Source organism: Knufia obscura (genome assembly GCF_036327395.1).
Source record: "Knufia obscura strain CCFEE 5817 isolate CBS 148926 chromosome Unknown scaffold_4, whole genome shotgun sequence".
NCBI lineage: Eukaryota > Fungi > Ascomycota > Eurotiomycetes > Chaetothyriales > Trichomeriaceae > Knufia > Knufia obscura.
The window spans coordinates 1,660,880-1,682,189 of NW_027042690.1; the positions used below are offsets into that span (position 1 = coordinate 1,660,880).

At 50.7% G+C, this 21,310-nt stretch overlaps 6 protein-coding genes across 6 annotated transcripts; 5 read left to right on the plus strand and 1 right to left on the minus strand.

Annotated features, from left to right (window-relative positions):
- Positions 1-715: 715 nt before the first annotated feature.
- PMZ80_004571 (uncharacterized protein) lies at positions 716-3,095 on the plus strand (the record flags this gene model as incomplete). The annotated part of the gene is made up of 3 exons (XM_064872995.1): positions 716-720; positions 770-2,889; positions 2,935-3,095. 3 exons carry the CDS (start codon positions 716-718, stop codon positions 3,093-3,095), a joined length of 2,286 nt encoding a protein of 761 aa, XP_064731653.1.
- Positions 3,096-4,475: 1,380 nt separating this feature from the next.
- Positions 4,476-8,510, plus strand: syj1 (Inositol-1,4,5-trisphosphate 5-phosphatase 1; the record flags this gene model as incomplete). Its single annotated transcript, XM_064872996.1, has 1 exon — positions 4,476-8,510. One exon carries the CDS (start codon positions 4,476-4,478, stop codon positions 8,508-8,510), a length of 4,035 nt encoding a protein of 1,344 aa, XP_064731654.1.
- Positions 8,511-9,351: 841 nt separating this feature from the next.
- On the minus strand, positions 9,352-10,740 carry SSN3 (cyclin-dependent protein kinase; the record flags this gene model as incomplete). Its single annotated transcript, XM_064872997.1, has 1 exon — positions 9,352-10,740. One exon carries the CDS (start codon positions 10,738-10,740, stop codon positions 9,352-9,354), a length of 1,389 nt encoding a protein of 462 aa, XP_064731655.1.
- Positions 10,741-11,388: 648 nt separating this feature from the next.
- On the plus strand, positions 11,389-13,023 carry NMT1 (glycylpeptide N-tetradecanoyltransferase; the record flags this gene model as incomplete). Its single annotated transcript, XM_064872998.1, has 1 exon — positions 11,389-13,023. The coding sequence occupies one exon, from the start codon at positions 11,389-11,391 to the stop codon at positions 13,021-13,023; it is 1,635 nt and encodes a 544-aa protein (XP_064731656.1).
- Positions 13,024-13,547: 524 nt separating this feature from the next.
- On the plus strand, positions 13,548-16,991 carry PSE1 (importin subunit beta-3; the record flags this gene model as incomplete). The annotated part of the gene is made up of 4 exons (XM_064872999.1): positions 13,548-13,730; positions 13,782-14,180; positions 14,234-16,734; positions 16,784-16,991. 4 exons carry the CDS (start codon positions 13,548-13,550, stop codon positions 16,989-16,991), a joined length of 3,291 nt encoding a protein of 1,096 aa, XP_064731657.1.
- Positions 16,992-19,241: 2,250 nt separating this feature from the next.
- PMZ80_004576 (uncharacterized protein) lies at positions 19,242-21,115 on the plus strand (the record flags this gene model as incomplete). The annotated part of the gene is made up of 2 exons (XM_064873000.1): positions 19,242-20,086; positions 20,200-21,115. The coding sequence occupies 2 exons, from the start codon at positions 19,242-19,244 to the stop codon at positions 21,113-21,115; spliced, it is 1,761 nt and encodes a 586-aa protein (XP_064731658.1).
- Positions 21,116-21,310: the final 195 nt, after the last annotated feature.

Consider the following 21,310-nt stretch of genomic DNA (forward strand, 5'->3'; position numbering starts at 1 on the left):
GTGTGTGGGGATCGTCGATTTAGGACACCCATTCTGATCGGACATCACATACACCTCGGATTATCATCGTCAGTTTCCCCAGTACACCTGACAGACGAGGCAATCGAGGAACAACAGCTATCAACTTCAAAAGTCAATAAAGTCATCATCGTCGTTGTGTTCGAGTCACAAGACGCGACGAAAGTACGGGCATTGAGAGAGCCTAATCTAGTGCTAAATTCTCTTCTTCTCCAAGCCTATCAAGGACTAGCGAAGCCCCTCCTGGCCCACAAGTTTAGACCTCTCGGGCATCAGTCTGGGATCATCTACAAGCGGCTCCCTTGATCTTACCCTTGCAACTTTCAATATCCCACTCTTGGGTGCGCAATACGCGCTTCTACTCAATAACAGCGACCTTCTTGTCTTCTGACACTGGTCGTTTCTTTGACATCCCGTCGACCTATCGGCAGTCTGGTCTCTTCTGAGGTCACTGTCGCAGTGCTCTACAGCGTTCGGTTGGTGCATCTCCTGTCGATCGCTCTCTCACCGCAAGCGCCGACCTGCGCTTACTGCCTTCACCCCTCCAACAAGGCCTGCTTCTGCAGCTGTGCCATTTGAGCAAGTCGCAGTCATTGCACCTCCTCGGTCTTCCACTAACAACTCATCAAGGCTATCACATCCTATCTGGCCTCCAGGCTGGCTTGGATGCGATAATTCCTTGCTTGCAAGATTCCTAATGGGGTATGTGACCGCTATTCTTAAAGCCGAAAGCATGCTAACTTCTCGGTAGTTCACAAACTCCGAGTATACACATCAACATAGATCAGCCCCGGCGATACCAAGAAAGACCACCCTCTCCATCTGTGTCAGAGGAAGACGAAGACGGCGTACAGGTGTCGCCCGAAGAGATATCCCCAGACTATTCAGTCGTGCACGCTACAACCGCCAGCCAAAGTGGTTCGTCTCAACAGGGTGATCACTTTGTACCGTTATCATATCCGGAAGAACTGCAAGAAAGCGAACCAGACGTCTATCCATACCAGGTAGTAGCAACACGCTCACCACGCAGAAGTCTTCCGCGCTCCGAGGCTTCAAGAGAAAGCTCAATCCACCGCGAGCCATCACGACGGGCGGTGCGGCTCCAAGGCCCGCACCACCCTAGACACAGATCGCGCCATCATCAGCCTGAATCCATAGCCGACGACGCCGACTCGACTGAGAACTTCCTGCACCAACCTGATCAGCCGGAGTATGGTTACAGGATGCCTCGCGATCAACAATACCATGGCCAGGGTGGCTACACTCACAGCAGTTCTTCTGGTTCCTATACATATCCTCCAGTTCCACACCATTCACAGCACATGGTCCCGTATGCCCAACCGGGAGCACCACCACAAGCGATGCAGCCCTACCAACATCCCCAGATGGGTGCTCCGGCTCCATATGGCTACCCTCCACCAATGCCGCAGCATTCTCAACCAGCACCTCACCCATATCCACATGTGAATACACATCATCCGCAGATGGCTTCACCATATTCACAATCGCCATATGGCGCCCCTTCTGTCATGCAGCAATTTCAGTCCCCCCAGAGCTACTTTCCCCAGCAGTACCCTCCATTTCAGCATCCCTTCTATATGCAGCAAATGCAACAGTATCCAGGGATGCCACCTCCAGCTATCCCACCATACATGCACTACACTCCGCCGCCACGCGAATCTCCACAGCCTGCTGTTGCTACTCCAGCGCCAGCGCCAGCAAAACCGGAAATCGACGAACAAGCAATTATGTCCAAGTTCGAAGCTTTGCTCCTTTCCGAACGTGCTGAACGCGAGAAGAATGAAGCAGATCGACAAAAGGCCATTCAATCCGCTGAAGACAGAGCAGCTGCAATGGCACAGGCCGAAAAAGAGCGCCAGGAAGAGGCTAAGAGAATCCGCGCTGATGCTATGAAGGCGGCCGAGGAGGAAGCAGCACTTTTCCGGAAGATGCAACAAGAGCGTGTCGAAGAAGAAAAACGCATTCGACTCGAGGCTCTGCGCGCGGCAGAAGAAGAGGCTATCGCGCAGAGGAAGCGTGATGCTGAGCGACGTGCAGAAGAGGCCAGGATCCGAGAAGAAGCCAAAAGAGAGGCGATCGAAGCCGAGAAGGCTCGAATTGCCGCCGAGGCTGAGCGCGCTGCTTACGAGCAAAAGATTCGGAAAGAGGCTGCTGAGGCTGCACTAGCTGCGGCTGCCGCGTCGCTCAAGGCTAAGCAGGATCAAGCTGACAGAGAAGCCAAGATCGCGGCTGACGCAGCCGAAGCTGCCAACAACGCCGCCGCAAAACAGGCCAAAGAGATGGCCGAAGCGGCCGAAAAGGCTGCGAAAGAAGCCGCAGAGTCTGCAGAAGCAGCTGCCAAGGCTGCCAAAGAAGAACACGAAGCGAAGATAAAGGAGGCAGAGGCCGCTGCTGAAGCCGCTAAGAAGGAAGCAGAGGCTGCCGAGGCAAAAGCAGCCGCAAATGCGCCAGTTGAGAAGAAAGCGCCCCTTCGCTTCAAAGACGCACTCGGCCGCAGCTACAACTTTCCCTGGGACCGATGTTGCAAGTGGGATGATATGGAAGGTCTCATTCACCAGGCTTTCTCCCACATCGACAAGATCGGCCCTCATGTGCTTCACGGACATTACGACCTGATTGGTCCTGACAAGGAAATCATCATGCCTGACTACTGGGAGGATTCTATCGCGCCAGGCATGCAAATCACCATGATGCTCTGGCCCATACCCGAACCTGAGCCCGAACCAGAACCGCCCATGCCAGATCCACTCATGGATCCGGAGCCATTGCCACCGCCTATGGACTCAGACATTATTGACATTGATGCTTTGCTTAACGGTGTGAAGAAGACCAAGAGCACCAAAGAGAAACGTAGGTTACTTAACCCTCAGATTGATCCACGCTAACAGACAATAGCACCCGCACCTAAGAAACGACCAAGCGGATTCGCTTCATGGATGCTGGGCGGGGCAGCTGGTGGCCGTGGTCGACCGGCGTTAAAAGATAATAAAAAGCCTGATCTAGCCGCTGTTCATCAGCACGGTGCCGTCGAACAAGGCGCATGCACCGTTATGTGAGCTTAGCCAGGAACCACGAAATTTCACGATTACAGCGACAAGACTTGCAAGCAGAGAAGTATTGGCAAGGACAAGAACGACAAGACAAGAGGTGGAGAGAGAAGCGACGACTACATTGGGAGGCAACTGCACATATTGAGTTTCCGATCCATTTCGACTCGACATTTTCACTTTTTGGCGACAAACAACAAAAGCGATTCGTATAAGCCTTCTCCGCGATCGAGCGATGTGGCGGTGATCTGATGATTTCGTGTTTTCTTGGTTGAGCCGCATAGGCTATTTCAGGGGGCATGGCTTTTCCTCTCGGCACAGCCGGGATTGGTTTTTCATGCCTCGGGGGACGAATTGGATTTGTGGTTTTCAATGAACATGATTTGACGATTTAGCAAGCGAGTGATTTTTGGTTGTGATGATGATTTATGAACATTCTGAAGGCTATGGTTGGAAAAAGGGACAGCGCAAGCAAAACCAAAAGTTCAAGCATGAGCGCGAGCATTTGGAGCTGGAGTCGAAACAACAAGATGAAGCGATGATACCCTTCTATCTCCTTGAGCAATATAGCGATTTTGGTCATGCTTGAGCGATATCTTGAGAGATCCTGTCATGGGGGTCGCGATTTTCTTGTCTCTTTGGGACTCTTTGTCAAGCTTGGGAGAGAATAATAGTCATTTGATGAGGCTCTTCTATTCGGTCTGGTACTGAAAGATGAGCGGCGTCGATCCATATCTGGCGTATCAATTAGCTGGCAATACTTCTGGCACAATCCTATGGTCATAACCATAATAGATTCCTCTACGTGAAAATTTGTTTCGGCGACAGGCTTCGTGTCCGAACGTGCTGAAAGATGTGTATGGCAGCGTCGCCCAGTGAGCTTATGGTGCTTGTTTGGGCGACTGGTGGATCTTTGGGCAGTTACCAGGTCGCCTGAAGCTCCCTCAAAAGGCAACGTCATCGCCCAAATCTAGAAGCTGGCGTGCCTCACAAGCCTAAGGCAGGGATCGCCTTGTTCAAGTTGAGAAACCAGGACTCTTACAATTCGTTACAGTACCGCCAGAATTATTTCTTCCTCACTCACGGAATCCTCAGCATCTTTCGTCGGTGACGATCGTCGAACGGCTTCCCCGACAATCATTCAGGTCCATAAGACGGGGCACAGCGACGAGGTGACACCGAGACGACTTACCCGTTTGACATTTCAGCTGAGTCGAAATGGTCGAAAGCAGCGCTCATTCATATTGTCATCTTCTCTCGGCTGCTTAGAATGCCTTGAAAAGTGAACCCTGTATAGACGACATGATACTTCTACTCTAACATTTCCGTCAACCTCAATCCTGCTTCACCGATTGTTCCGGTCAAATACGGAAGGACCTCACGTGCACGATGTCGGTCAGAGTCCTAGTCAGCGACTATCCCCATAGGACACTCGCACTTGCCACGGATACATATGTACTGCTCTTCAAACATGTACACAGCGGCTCAAATGGAAACCTTACCAGGACACCCACTTCGTCCACCACTTCATCGCAGCGAAAGGGCGAAGCACCAAGATGTATGGTCGAGTTTCTCCCCAAATCTGCCATTGATCTCAAAGGCTACCGGACCCTCACCACAGCCAAAGGAACGCTTGGTCTGATCACTCTCGGCGATGACGTCTTCGTCGCTGTTGCTACAGGCAGCCGCGAGGTCGCAACCGTGAGACCGAACGAAACAGTAATGCAACTGTTCGCCGTGGAATTCTATTGCCTCAACCGTTCCGACTATGATCATGCCGGCGGCTATGGTGCAGGCTACAGAGATGGCTATCGAGAGCCCAATCCATACTCGAACACACTCTTTGAGGATACCGAGGCCGGTTATGATACGGGTGAAGCGGTCTCCGAGCATCCTTTCATGGCGCTGAAGAAATTGCTTAGCAGTGGCACTTTCTATTATAGCTACAACTTCGACTTGACTAGACGGCTGCAAGATCGTGCAGATGCAGACTCGACGTTGGACATATCAAGCTTGGATGAAGGACTGCTGTGGAACAGCTATATGATCAACCCACTTCTGTCATTCCGCAGCCGCCTGTCAGAGGAAGAACGAGAAGCATTGGACCACTCTTCCATATTGACGAGCGTCATTCGTGGCTATGTTGGCACGATGACAGTGCCTCAGAGTGCAAATCCACTCCGATCAGTCAAGTCAAACTATCCAGCCACATTGACACTTATCTCGAGGTTATCGGCTAGACGAGCAGGCACGAGATTCAACTCGAGGGGCATTGACGACAATGGTAACGTGGCAAACTTCGTTGAAACCGAAACTGTCTTCTGGTCGCCTACAGGTATCTGCTTCTCATATGTGCAAGTGCGAGGCTCGGTACCGATATTTTGGGAGTCCATGTCCTCTTTGATACCAGGTCAGCAGAAGATCACAATTACAAGAAGTCCAGAAGCGACTCAGCTGAGCTTCGATCGGCATTTTGACAATCTGGCAGGAACATATGGCGCTGTTCATGTTGTCAATCTGCTCAGTGAAACGAAGCCAGGAGAGGTTGAGCTGACGGATCGGTACAACTTGCATATGGGTCGAAGTCCTCTGATTAGACGTGAATTCGACGAGAAAGCTGAGAGCCACAAACACGATCTACTTCGCAAGACTGAATTCGATTTTCACGAAGTCTCGAAAGCTGCAGGTGGATACGACGGTGCAAAGAAGGTCAGACCACTGATCGCCGAAAGTGCTGAAGGCTTCGTCTACTTCCTGACTCAGGAGGTAGAAGATGAAGTTGAGACAACAGATCACGGCAGAGCTGTGCGCAAGAAGATAGTGAGGCCAGTCATGGTCATGCAGCAAAATGGTGTCTTCAGAACAAATTGTCTTGACTGCTTGGACAGGACAAACTTGGTGCAAGGCATCATTTCTCAAACGGCGCTTGAGCTGTTCCTCGAGCATCGGGGAGAAGTAGCTAGCAGCTCTAATCTGTCAGTGTTTTGGATGCGGCATAGCACGTTGTGGGCGGACAATGGCGATGCGCTATCGAAGATCTATGCTGGGACAGGTGCGCTGAAATCTAGCTTCACGAGACATGGCAAGATGAGTTTCGGTGGTCTAATGGCTGATGCAAGAAAATCCGCCACACGACTTTACGTCAATCACTTCGAGGATAAAGGTAGACAGAACACCACGGATCTGCTTCTCGGCCGACTCGTGGGGCAAGAAGAGGTTGAGCTGTTCGATCCTATCAGCGACTGGGTTCAGGAACGCCTTAGGGCAAAAGCTGATGAGTACGAGACTTCGGAAAATGTCCGTGTCTGGGTTGGAACCTACAATCTGAACGGAAAGATGATGGGCGATCCGTCTGAGTTGCACAAATGGCTCGACGTACGTAAGGAAGAAGGATTCGAGATGGTCATTGTTGGCTTTCAGGAAATTGTCGAGCTCTCACCACAGCAGATCATGAATACCGATCCGGACAGGAGGATCAGGTGGGAACAAGCCGTCAAACACGTTATCAATGAGTCGACAATCGAGAAGGACGAGGACCGGTACATCCTGCTCAGAAGCGGCCAGCTTGTTGGTGCAGCGTTGATGGTTTTCGTCAAGATATCAACATTATCGAAGATCAAGAATGTGGAAGGTGCTATCAAGAAGACTGGTATGAGCGGTATTGCAGGCAACAAAGGAGCAGTCGCAATTCGCATGGACATCGAAGGCAGTTCGCTTTGCTTCGTGACAGCTCATTTGGCTGCCGGGTTTGGCAACTACGATGAGCGAAACCGAGACTATCAGACTATTGTATCAGGTTTGCGCTTTCAACGAGACCGAAAGATTGAAGATCACGAAGTTGTGATTTGGCTAGGTGATTTTAACTATAGGATTGGCACACGACCGGAAGATGCTCGAGATCTAATCGATATCTACCGGAACGCAAAGGGACAAGGCACGAAAGCTGAGAATGCTTTGCATGACCTTTACAGAAACGATCAGCTGAACATCCAGATGGTTGCTGGTCAGACCTTCCCGTTCTATCAGGAAGGAGCAATCAAATTCCTGCCAACGTACAAATTCGACCTGGGAAACGATAATTACGACACAAGTGAGAAAGCTCGAATACCAGCATGGACTGATCGAATATTGTACAAGGTCGATGCCACCAAAGGCACGGACATGCGGCAAACAGAGTATACGAGTGTGATGGATTTGAGGTTTAGCGACCATCGACCAGTTTACTCTACGTTCAATGTCAAGGTCCGAGTGATTGACGCAGAGAGGAAGTCCCACCTGCTGAAGCAACTCTACGCTAAAAGAACTCGACAGTTGCGGGACGATGTTGACGAGGAGGACGACAGCAGTGAATCAGCAGAAGAGCTCACAGGCTACCAGAGCATCGCGCCCGGTCTGCCACCAGCAAGCAGCGATAGGAGGAAGTGGTGGTTTGATGGTGATAAGCCAGTGACCAGCCAAGTCAAGCCTCCGCAGGATGGTATGAAGCTGAATCCTGACAGAAACGGCAACCCATGGCGAGAAGGTGGTGAAGAAGACTGGGTAATGGTAGATAGAGATACAGAGAAGAAGTCGAAACCAGAGCCACCTGCTCCGCGAAAAGGTGCTAGATCCACCAGAGCAGACTCAACAGCGACAGATCTCGAAAGCTCATCCCGAACGCCACCAAAGCCATCACCATCGCGAAACTCAGAAATGAATACACCACCTACCAAAATGGCAGGAGCATGGCCTCAGTCACGTAACGTCAGTCTCGCAAGCACAATGCAGCCACGACCATCACCACCAGCTCCGGCAGCACGCAACAGCAACCGAATACCATCTTCCTCAACGAACACTTCGCTCCTTGACTCTGATACCCCAACAGACCTGCCACTGAGCAAACCGATACTTTCAAGAACAGCATCCCAAGCATCAACAGCGTCAATACAATCGAAAGCATCAAAGCCGCCACCCCAAAGACCCACAAAACCATCCGCCCTCTCCGCCCAGCCAACCTCTTCAAGCATCGCAAGCGACACAAGTCAAAATCAAATGAGATCAATCTCACCACGCCCGGAAGCAACCTCGCCAGATTCCGACGTGCAACCAAGTCGCCCATCGTCCTTCCACCCACCACCACCAACGAAACCTCAACGTCTTTCCTCCGTTCGCAGCGTCGCATCACAGCGGTCACCGTCAACGGCGAATACTGACACGGAGAGACCACCTCCCCTCCCGAGACGAACGAATACATCCGCATCTATCGCGTCTACCAGGTCCAGTGCACCGTCGTTGAATGCGTCGGGGCCTGCACTACCGCCGAGACGGGGCACGGGTGTGAGTACGCCTACATCAACATATAGTAACAGAGATCTGTTAATGGATGGGGCGAATGAAGAGAGTGGTGGTGGGAGGGAGTGGAAACCGTTGTTGCCAAGTCGGTGATGCTAGCTATAGACCGCACCAATGTTGGATGTGTGCATAATACTTGGTTTGGACGGGACCTGCTCTGCGAGCTTTGGCCTGCAATATACGATGCTCGCGCGTATTCCTTTCTTCCCCTCGAGTCCAGCCCAACCAGTATCGCCCCACCCCCACGAAGTATTGCTTCAAGAATGACATGCGCCACTTACACGCCAAGCAGCTGGTCAGCCGGGACAGAGTACCCTCTTCTCCTTATAGAAATCCTAGTTTTGTTCATATGGACTTTGAATCATACCTCCACCGAATAGCGGCGGCACCTGCCTCATGGTGATCGTCCCTTCCTCATTAGACTCGACCGGTCACGCCTTCCCAATTATACTCGAATCTCGGTTACATCTTCCTCATACCGGTGGTGCCCCCCTTCTTGGCGGGTCGTGCTTCCTCCTGTGACTTCTTTCACAACTGTGCCTTCCTTCTTTGCTGGTCCTGCCTTCTCGGCACGGCTGGTTCCTGGTTATTCCTTCCTTTCTTCAACAGCTACGCCTTCCGTTGTTCCGATGTCTTAGTCGTGTTCTCGACGCCTTGGTCGACTACGATAGCTTCCTGTGTAGAGGAAGAGATCCGGCAAACCAACAGAGACTGGTGGTACTGCTAGAGCAGCTGAGGCGTTCAATGCTGACGATGGAGTACTCGGTAGCGGCGACTGCTATTTGCACTGGGCGTATCCTGCTTCCATTCCTCGACATTCGCAATATCAGACTAGCTCAGTGCCTAAGTGGGCTAGGGAACATCTTGGAACGGGCCGTGATAGAGTCGTATTCGTCATCTTCTACGTTGGTTCAACTGATGGTGATGCGTTGTGCTAACGCCTCTTCGCAGCTGGTGCCAAGCTATCATCCGGCAGTCCTCCCCGCTTCGTGCCCGGCAAACTACTCGTGCCAATATCGTTCGTCTCCGTGCTCACGCGTCGATGCGGGTATGTCTCGCTCAGTCCCTCGAAGCAGTTACTCCTGACCCATATCTCTCCGTTGTGTGGTCCGTCATCTGTACAGCGGAAGTACTCGTGTTCGAGGGCTTGTGCTGCCGTTAGGCGTTTGTCGGGATCATACTCGAAGAGTCTGTCCAGGAGATCGTAGCCTAGTTTTCCGGGAGATTTGTCGGGTGGGTATTGGCCCGCACGAAGTTGGTGGTTGTACCATGTTTCTAGGCCTGTGGGTTGATTCTGGCTTTGTTGGCGGTGGAGAGCAGATTGGGATGTCGGATAGAGGTTCGGTGGTATCCCGCCGCGCGAAATGATGAGTTGTTGGAGTTGTTGGAATTCTGGCATGTGGATTAGGCCGGGCCAGTCTTCGCGCTTGGGCATACCGATTATCTCGACGATTTTGGACATCTGGTTGCGTTGGAAGGGGACTGTTTTCTTCGAGTCCATCTTCGTCTCTTCGCCTTTGAAGATGGGACGGAGGGAGAGGAGCTCGGCGAAGATGCAGCCTACGGCCCAAAGGTCGATGCTGGCTGTGTAGTGGCGGGCGCCGAGGAGGAGGTCGGGACTACGGTACCAGATTGTGACGACTACTTTGTCGCCGCTGTAGAGGGAGGCGAGGGGTTTGTCGAAGCGGCGGGCGAGGCCGAGGTCGCCTATGCGGACGGCGCCACCGGAGGTGACCATTATGTTTGCTGGTTTGAGATCGCGGTGCATGACCCAGTTTTGGTGGAGGTAGTGGAGACCGTTGAGGAGTTGGAAGAGGATCGATTTGATCATGCTGGCGGGGATCGCGCGGCGTGGAGGTTGCGTGTGGTGGTGAATGATCTGGAGGAGGTCGTGCTCGCAGTATTCGAAGACCATGAAGACGCATTTGTCTTCGAGGATGATTTCGACTAGGTGGATTAGATTTGGATGAGTGAGTTCGGTGCACAAGGACATTTCACGGATTGCTGATTGGGAGAGACCAGTGTACTGGATGTTGTCGCCCTCCTTCTCTGGCTTGAACTTCTTGATGGCATAGAGTTCTTTGCCTGTTGTTGGGCTTGTAGCGTCGGTTTTGGGATTCCGTTCGACAGCTTTGTAGACTCGGCCATAGGTTCCGCTGCTGATGAAGCCAACAATGTGGTATTTTTGGTTGATCTTGGTCTTGGAGGTATAGCTGTTTCCTGGTTGTCGATGCTCAAGACCATTTCCGAGGCCATTGAATGCGACGTGACCTCGCTTCTGGTACTGCTGCGCCATGGAGAGGCCAGCCACGAGGCGTGACATGATGTCGAATTGAAGAAAAAGCTATAGCTTCACAGCTTGTGTTCTGAGGCTCCAAGAAGTACACTCTTGCTGGAGGGACAAAAGGCAGGTCACGTATCAGTACAGTAATGGTGGTAGCCTACCAACCTTCGGGTTTTAGGGGCATATCTTCAAATGTGCACAGCCATGACCTGTCAGTGGGCGCCAGCTGCTACAAGAAGCTGCCGGCAACGTTTCACGGATTCATCATCTCAGCATCAAGCAAGTCGGATGTGAGATACTCTTGACTCTTTATGCACACGATCCGAGCGGATCAAGGTGAGATTGGGAGTTTATTGTACAAGAAGCAGCAAAGGGGCTGGCTCAGGCTTACAAAGGGTTTTCAACCTTAGCTTTCGGCACATTTGGGTGATAGGGGTTGTCCGTCGCCGAAGTTGCTCCCCGAGGCTCCCGCAGCTTGGCTTTTCGCAGGCGGGCGGTTGCCTGTCGAAACGTGGCCCTAAGGGTTCTTAGCGGGGTGCAGCCTCTACGTAATGCACATGGGCAATCTGCAGACAATCAGATCAGGTGGGCTTGACATATTCCAGTCTTTGTTCATATCAACTATAACCTGCGCTGCTCGTCCTTCCCAACGACCTATGCTAGAAGACAACCTCGAATACATACAACATGGCCGAGTCGCATCCTACACCAGGCTCTGCAATGAAAACAGTAGCCGAATCAGAGTCTGAAGGTGAAGAGACGATGGAGCAGAGCACAGAAGCACCTGAGACCAGCACGTCTGGCGCAGCGAAGAAGAATAAGAAGAAGAAGTCGAAGAAAGCAAAAGTCGCATCTGCGCTGGGCCTGGACGCCGACTCATCAAAGCCAGCAGCGAAAATGTCAGACAAGAACATTGAGACACTACTTAACAACAACCCAGCGCTGAAGGGCGAGCTCGCAAGCGCACCACCAGGCAAGTCTGCGAAGGACATTCTCAAGAACATGAATATCGACGAGCTGTTGACCGGTATGTCGTTGACTGGCAAGAACCAGAAGGACATGGCTTCATTCAAGTTCTGGCAAACACAGCCCGTCCCTCGTCTGGACGAATCTCAAGCAGAAAGAGCCAAGCTGCCAGATGGACCAATCAAGGAAGTTGTGCCGGATCAAGTCACGAGAACTCCTGCGCCGCTACCAGAAGGATATGAGTGGGTTGAACTCGACTTGACCGACGAAGATGAACTCAAGGAGGTGCACAATCTTCTGAACCTCCATTATGTCGAAGACGATAATGCTTCTTTCCGTTTCAGCTATTCAAAGTCCTTCCTTGACTGGGCACTTAAAGCTCCAGGTTGGCGGAAGAGCTGGCATGTTGGCGTACGAGCCAAGGGCAAGAACAACGTACTGGTCGCTAGCATATTTGGGATACCTACCAAGCTACGAGTAAGAGAGAAGCTCGTTGATGTGGTCGAGATCAACTACCTTTGCGTCCACAAAAAGCTGCGGGCTAAGAGACTGACACCTGTACTGATCAAGGAGATTACCAGAAGGTGTAATATTGAGGGTATCTTCCAAGCCATCTACACAGGTGGCTCGATATTACCCACCCCGGTGAGCACTTGTCGGTACTTTCATCGACCGCTCCAATGGATGAAATTATACGAAGTCGGCTTCTCACCCTTGCCTCCCAAGATGACGCCCAGTATGATGGTGAAGCGGAATAGAGTACCAGAAAAACCAAAGACGCAAGGCTGGCGAGAAATGGAAGAGAAAGATATTGACAATGTCCTGGATTTGCTGGCCAAGTATCTCAAGCGGTTCGACCTAATACAGGACTTCACGCGTGAGGAGGTTGAGCACTGGTTCCTCAACCGAATAACAGACCCTAGTGATCGAGTAGTATGGACATACGTGGTTGATGATGGCAAGGGCTCATTATCAGACATGGCCAGTTTCTACGACCTGGAAAGCACGATTCTTGGTGAGGCATCTTCGAAACACCCAAAGATCAAAGCAGCTTATTCATATTACTATGCGTCAACTACCGCGTTTGAGGCAGGAGAGAAGGGACTCAAGGAGAGACTGACAGGTCTGATGGAGGATTGTCTAGTTGAAGCCAAAAATGCAGGGTTCGACGTGTTCAACGCTCTTACGTTACTAGACAACCCGCTCATTCTTGAGGATCTCAAATTCGGAGCAGGCGATGGTTTCCTGCACTACTACCTATATAACTGGCGGACAGGACCGATCAAAGGTGGCGTCGACAAGCACAATGTGCCGGATGTGAATTCAAGAGGAGGTGTAGGTATGGTCATGCTGTAGTGCGCACTATAGGCAGCTCTTCAGACACGCATGACTACTGTGATTGAGCTACAGCTATTCTTTGGATAGGTTCGGGTCGTGCTTCTGGCGGTGGGACGATGGGCCTGGCCCTCTCAGATGCAGTGCACCAATAAAGTAGTCGTTGGTGGCCCGCAAATCATCGACACCAGCGTCGGCGGGGAACGAGCCGTGCATGTTGCCTTAGTGCCTTCGCTATCGTAACAACAAGAAATGCCCACGGCGCTGTGCGAGATTCATAGGACACGGACCTTCAGTGAAATTCCAAGGTGAAACATCATCGACAACAAACACCACGCGTTCACGACCTCGACACCTTTTTCTCCCTGCACGTAAATCACCTAGAACCTTGAAAGTTACCGATCAAGAAATATCCCCAACTTCTGGTCCCGCGCTCAATTTACTTTACGCGTGAAGACACTCCTCCAAAAAATAATTTCGAGTTTCAACCTGCACGCCCCATCTCTGACTTGGGATTTTGATCGTACAACACCGCGGCCTACAAGATGTCTGCGCTCCACCCGGAGTTGCAAGGCGCATTGGCTCAGCTTTTGCAAGGCCTCAACTCCTCCGACAATGAACTACGAAGCAGATATGAAGAGTCGCTGGCAAATGAATGGCAGGCACAGAAGCCAGATGCCCTACTTATGGGCCTGGTGGAACATGCCCATTCCTCGCCAGATGAAAAGGTAGGCGAACAACGGCAGTCATCTTGGAGCCAGTCCATTGACCCGACATAGATGCGGTCCTCCGCTGCTGTGATCTTCAGACGAGTTGCCTCGAAAGCCAGGAAAGACCCCACGACGAACGAGAACAAAGAACTATTCCTCACATTATCCGAAGACGCAAGAGTACCCATAAGATCAGGCTTGCTACAGTGTTTGGCTACTGAACAAGTTTCCCACGTGAGGAACAAGATTGGTGATGCAATTGCTGAGATCGCAAGACAATATACAGATAACGGTGAAGCCTGGCCAGAGCTTTTGGGCGCTCTCTTCCAGTCGAGTCAATCACCAGACTCGGCCGTACGAGAATGTGCCTTCAGAATATTTACCACTACTCCAGGCATAATAGAGCGCCAGCACGAGAATGTGGTACAAGAAGTCTTTGGGAAGGCGTTTCGCGATGATAGCGTCAATGTATGTACGGTTGAGGATCGAGGTCGATCAGAGGCAACTAACTGTGTGTACAGGTCAAACTTGCTGGCATCGAAGCCTTCGCATCCTTTTTCAACTCGATAACCAAGAAAGCACAATCGAAATACTATCCTCTTATTCCCGAAGTCCTCAACGTCCTCCCTCCTCTCAAAGAAGCCGGCGACCAAGACAACCTGTCCAAGGCTTTTGTATCACTCATTGAACTTGCAGAAGCGGCCCCAAAGATGTTCAAGCCTCTGTTCCCGAACCTGCGGCAATTTAGCGTTTCAGTCATCCAAGATAAAGAGATGGATGATCAGATCAGGCAGAATGCTCTTGAGCTTATGGCTACCTTCGCAGAATTTGCTCCGAACATGTGCAAGAAAGATGCTTCATTTGCCTCGGATATGGTTACTCAGTGTCTTAGTCTCATGACCGACATTGGTCTTGACGATGACGATGCCGCAGAGTGGAATGCGCAAGAAGATCTCGACGCAGAGGAGAGTGATCTCAATCATGTTGCCGGTGAACAAGCCATGGATCGACTGGCCAACAAGCTAGGCGGTGAGGTTTTGCTGCCAGTCACTTTCAACTGGCTTCCACGCATGATGCATTCTTCTTCGTGGCGAGATCGACATGCTGCTCTCATGGCTATATCTGCTATCTCCGAAGGCTGTCGGGATCTCATGCTAGGCGAGCTGGATAAGGTCCTTGAGCTCGTTGTACCAGCATTGAAAGATCCCCATCCCCGAGTTCGTTTCGCCGGCTGCAATGCTCTTGGCCAGATGAGCACCGATTTTGCCGGCTCAATGCAGGAGAATTATCACCAGATAGTGCTTAGCAACATTATTCCGGTGCTGAAATCTCCCGAGCCACGTGTGCAAGCACATGCCGCTGCTGCTCTGGTCAACTTCTGTGAAGAGGCCGAGAAAGCCATCCTGGAACCATATCTAGATCCACTTCTAGAACACCTGCTCGAACTGCTCCAATCGGATAAGCGATATGTGCAAGAACAGGCTCTCTCAACCATCGCCACGATAGCAGATTCGGCGGAGAGTGCTTTCGTCAAGTACTACGAAACGCTTATGCCGAAGCTTCTACATCTACTACAGGGCCAACAAGACCGAGAATTCAGACTGCTGCGCGCCAAAGCCATGGAATGCGCTACTCTGATAGCCTTAGCTGTAGGTAAGGAGAAGATGGGCGCGCAAGCACTCGAACTGGTGCAAACTCTTGCTGCAATTCAAGACAACATCACAGAAACCGACGATCCACAGTCGCAATATCTGTTGCACTGCTGGGGTAGAATGTGCAGAGTGCTTGGCACGGACTTTGTACCCTTCCTGGAACGTGTCATGCCACCACTATTGACGCTTGCCGCCGCCAAAGCGGATATACAACTCCTCGAGAACGATGACGAAATCCTCGGGGAAGAAGAAGGATGGGAGCTTGTTCCGCTCAAAGGCAAGGTTATTGGTATCAAGACGCAGACTCTTGAGGACAAGAACACAGCCATCGAGCTCATTACGATCTATGCTCAGATTCTGGAGAAGGACTTCTCGCAATATGTGGAAGAGATCATGGGCAAGATCGCGCTGCCTGGTCTAGCTTTCTTCTTCCACGATCCCGTCCGACTATCTTCGGCAAAACTCGTGCCTCAGTTGCTCAATTCATGGAAAAAGCAATATGGACCGGCATCTCCCGAGCTGGGTCGGCTGTGGCAAGGCACCGTTGAAAAGGAGATTGAGATCCTGGTCGCAGAGCCTGCTATCGAGACCCTTGCAGAAATGTACCAATGCTTCTATGAAAGTGTAGAAGTTGTTGGGAAAGGATCCCTGACGTCGGAGTACATGGACCGGTTCATTGCCTCTGCAGAGTCGACGCTGAAAGAGTACGAAGATCGAGTTAAGCAGAGAGCTCAAGACAGAGCCGAAACTCAAGTGGATGGCGAAGACGAGGACGACTCTATGTCGCTACAGTACGCCATTGAGGACGACCAGACACTCCTGTCCGACATGAACAAAGCCTTCCACACCATCTTCAAGAACATGGGCCCCGCCTTCCTGCCTGCTTGGGAAAAGCTTATGCCATATTACGATCGATTTATCACCTCCGAGGACCCCACACAGCGGCAATGGGCCATCTGTATAATGGACGATGTGCTCGAGTTTTGTGGGCCTCAGTCATGGCACTACCATGGTCAAATTGTTCAGCCTCTCATCAGCGGCCTGCAAGATCCCAATGCAGCGAACAGACAAGCTGCGGCTTATGGCGTCGGTATGGCCGCTCAGAAAGGTGGCGCTGAGTGGTCAGAGTTCGTTGCAGCTAGCATCGATACACTCTTTGCTGTGACGAGATTGCCCAACGCTAGAGGAGACGATGATGTGTTCGCAACAGAGAATGCCTGCGCAGCTATCGCAAAAATCCTACAATTCAACTCACAAAAGGTACCGAACCCTGAGGCAATAGTCGGCCCTTGGCTGGACACCCTGCCAATTGTCAATGATGAGGAGGCTGCGCCGTATGCATACGCCTTCCTCGCTCAATTGATCGACCAGTAAGTCATCTGTTTCACGTTACATGGCACGTCACTAACACAATCGCAGGGGTAATGGTGCAGTGCGGGAGAAGGCACAACATGTGTTCCATCAGATCTGCCTCGCGCTTGAGGCTGAGACACTTCAAGGTGCAACAGCTAAAAAGGTGGCCCAGAGTGCAGGAGCGCTAGCCACATCAACAGGAATAAATGGTAATGAAATTCTGGCGCAACTGAGTCCAGATGGTCAGAACACAGTGAAGAGCTTCTTCACCTAGCGGCATTTGAAGCGCTACGATTCCGGCTTAGCCTGGTAACGGCTGCGCAAGGATGACAGGCCCAGAAGCAGAAGACTAACGCCAGCGCGTGAAGTCACAGGATAGGGGAACAGGGCGGAGAGCATTACCTGAGGAGGAGAGCATGACCCTATGTTCAGGAAGAGGAATCAAACGAAGCAAATCTCGGACTCGATACTCGTCGTATACCAGAGGTAGAATAGAGTCATGTCAACGTGCGAGTGAACATTCTCTGGCAGATACACCCCCAATTCCAAGCAGGAAGGAATTAGACAGGTACAGCAAATGTCACATTTCGGAGGCTACCTAGGTACTACTGCATTGCCCTTTCTAACAAGCCAGTGATAGAAAAAGCGTGGGCCCGCAGAATGTGGCGTCCTTGAGTTAGATCTACAGTAGTACCTAGGGCTCGATCCGTGCTTGTAACCAGATCTCCCGGGTTACGGTTGGGTGGATGTATACTCAACCGTAGTTAGGATCAAGATGGTTCGCGCTTTCTATAGCCGCACACCATGCCACAGACCGAAGAACCACATGTGGACCGTTCGGTCTGTAGCATTCCCGATTCCAATGCAACTCTAATTCCAATGTAAATTCTTTAACGAATCCTACGCCTACAGCCTAATTATATATAATAATTAATATCTAAAATTATAGAAATAATCTCTAGGATCGAGGCTATTTAATGATATATATTTTCTATAACTTTATCGCCTAAAGTATTAAGATATAATAGATTAAAAAGGAGACGCTAATTTCGGAAGTTATCCGAATCACAACTTTCTAAAGAAGAAGATAAACTTTTCAACTCAGCGCCGTACGATAGAGTAAGGGTAGAAATTTTAAGGATCAGTTAGCGAGTACGAAATTAGTATCTCTTCTCCTAACTCTTTTCAGGTAACAAATTATTTAAGGAGTTGATAGATCTACGTACATCTAAAGTTAAAACTAAGGGAAAAAGTTACATTGGAATCAGAATTGTATTAGAATCGGGAATACTACAGGCCGTGAGCCAGCCACAAGGAACGCAGTGGCAACCGTCTCTGCGCAGCAGAGCGGCGTAGCATAGTGTACGGCTAGGTATTAAAGTATTTCTTAGTCTAATGTGTCGTAGAGGCCTAATGTGTCACGAAACCACAAAAGTTTGCTCTTAGAATACAGCTCGCATACAAGATTCTTGTGATATATTCTTTATGTGTGTAGTATGCTGAGATAGAGTATCGATAGACGAATCGACGCATACATCTCTTGCTCGACTATTCGCCGTGGTGGTCAAGCACAACTTGCGTTTTGAAAGTACTCAAAATCAGCGATCTCAGCTCTGGGAAATCAGGGTAAATCTTAACAAAAAGTCGAAAGTTAGCCGAAGCTACTGGCGTGCACTAATTGACGAGCCGCCACAAACATTGACCAAGACAAATGCCAAACATCTAGTTCAGTACCACTACTTTAACGCTGTTTATTCTACTTCTTCAACTCATTACATTGATGGCCTATATGTACGCTGGCTGTCTGATATCTTCGCATAGTTACTGAGTGAGAGCTGACATACTATAGCTGACTATTGTACCAACTTGAATCGCAGGTTAAAGCTATAGTCTAAAAGGGAATGTTTACCGAACTCGACCTGTCTTTATGATAACGAGTTTTTGTTGTAAAATGTTTAAGTATGGATCTATATACGAGGAAGCTCGTACATACTACAGAGCGAGTAGGTATAGCTATTATCGTAGTAGTATAGTGCAGTGTCTGAGTAAGAGTCGAAGGTGCGGCTTTGGCACTTGTCTTGGTCAATGTTTCTGGCGGCTCGTCAATTAGTGCACGCCAGTACGAAGCTGACACATTAGCCGTCTGTGACACATTAGACTAAAAATAACCTACGTTACTGGCTCGCTAAATGGTTTCCGTTAGTAAGATAAGTCTCATGGCTAGCGAGCTCCGAGGTCTCTAAGCTCGAGGCAACAACACACGCAAGATTCGCTCTTTGCGTAACCTCTGTCCAACCACAGTAAAACATGAATCGTATTGACGATATGCACACGACCGGGTGTAGCAATGGAGCTCGACAGGAGCCTAAGGCTGCAGCACGCAGGGTGCGGACCCTTCAGTGCTGCATTGGCGATGCACTCGACCTCCACCGCGCATCTTAAGAAGCCTTCTGCAATGAAGACTTCAGAATTGCTTGCCTCCTGACATGTTGAACAAGAGGAGTCTGTGTGCCTGTCGCACAGGATGGTTCGACCACGGCAAAAACTCGTGGCTACAATCACGGTTTTCGCGACACTGACCCTCCTTCTCCTGGCATATCGAGAAGATCTTCGTGAAGTTCCTGATCGATGGCATGCGCCTTTTCTCAACCCGGAACCGGCTTCCTCGCTGAGATCACCTCTGGACATCTTCAATACCGAACCTGGACTGCCATCCGGTCCCCACCCAATCGATGATCTAGTGTCAGAAGAGAACTCGGACTTTGAGGGATTGCTCAACAAACAGACCTACAATGTCTCTGCTAGTGCAGCTGCTTACCGTGAGAGGAGAGGTCGACATCCACCACCGGGGTTTGACAGATGGATGGAGTTTGCTGTTGCGCATGATTGTGTAGTCATAGAAGAGTTCTTCGACCAGGTTTATCGGGACATTGAGCCCTTCTGGGGCCTACCTGCTAGCGAAATAAGAGATCAAGCGGCGACCTTGCCCAATACCATCAGCGTTAGGAATGGCAAAGTGACGAAGTCGACGGATGAGTGGCGTTTCGTTGATGCCTACTTCGATATGCTCAAAGAGATTGAGGATCGCCTACCGGATGTGGACATACCGATCAACGAGATGGATGAATCTCGCGTTCTTGTACCATGGGAAGATATCAATGAGCTGATCTCGTGTAGTGAGAAGACCAAGGACTTGTCCAAATTGCCTTCTGTAACGGCATTCAGCAACCTTAATGATCCTTCGGAAACTCTAAATTCACAAGAATGGCTTCACGAAGGACCGTACTGGAACATAGCAAGGAATGGGTGTCATTCCGACTCACCTGGCAGATCTGCAGATATCGATACAGACTTCTCGACTCCTCCCCAGTTCCCACCACGATGGCCGAGCCTGACACATCAAGGATTTGTTTCGAATTGGACCATCGCGAAAGATCCTTGCGTCCACGCCCATCTACGAAACATGCATGGAAGCTTCGTAGAGCCAATATCACAATCAACCACTACGAAGCTCCTGCCAATGTTCAGTGGGCCAAGCTGCCATTTAATAATGACATCCTCCTTCCTGGCGCAGTGTATTGGCGTGACGAGAAACGCTTCTCGATCAACAGCGGGCGGATCCCATGGGCACAGAAGAGAAGTGAGGTTCTTTGGAGGGGCAGTGCATCTGGGGGTCGAAACACAGAGATCAACTGGACTCGGTTCCAGCGCCATCGCTTGCTATCAATGCTCAACGGCACACAAGTTCAGATGGCATTAGAAGCAGAGCATGCGGCAATTCATGGAGAACACGACGCTCTTCTTACATCCCCTAGACCTAGCATTCCGCACAACTTCCCACTCCCAGACCGAGATCTCTACCCCCTACAGTCGCTCGCGCAAGGCCTCCTCCCCGACTGGCTCCGCACCCTCTCCAACGCAGCATTCACCTGGCTCGTCTGCTTCCCTCCAACCAAGAACTACGAATGCTCCTACACAGGCCCATGGTACCGCCGTGGCGCCGAAATGCCCCTTCATCGCATGTTCCACGCCAAATATCTTCCCGATGTAGACGGCAACTCGTTCTCGGGACGCTACCGGGCGTTCCTGCAGAGCAACAGTTTACCCATCAAGGCGACCATTTACAGTGAGTGGCATGACGATAGACTGTTTGCGTGGCGGCATTTCGTGCCTATGGATAATACGTTTGTGGATTTGTGGGCTTTGCTGGAGTATCTGGTCAGTCATGATGCGGTGGCGGAGGGGATTGCGCTTGAGGGGCGGAAGTGGGCGGAGAGGGTATTGAGGAAGGAGGATATGCTTGTTTATGTGTATAGGCTTGTTTTGGAGTATGCGAGGGTGAGTAGTGATGCGCGGGAAGACATGGGGTGGCTTGAAGAACGGAAGAGTGTGTCATGATACTCTCGTGCATTACGGTATGTATGACTACAAAGCGGCGTCTCTGTCAAGGACTATTGGAAGCCAACTGGACGTTCCCCATGAATGCGTTGAAACACAGCGGCTTACAGCATTTACTGTAGTATGCTATTTCAAACAGCGGGTGTATTATTAACTAGTGGCATGATATTAGGTGGGCTCTAATCGTCCATTGGC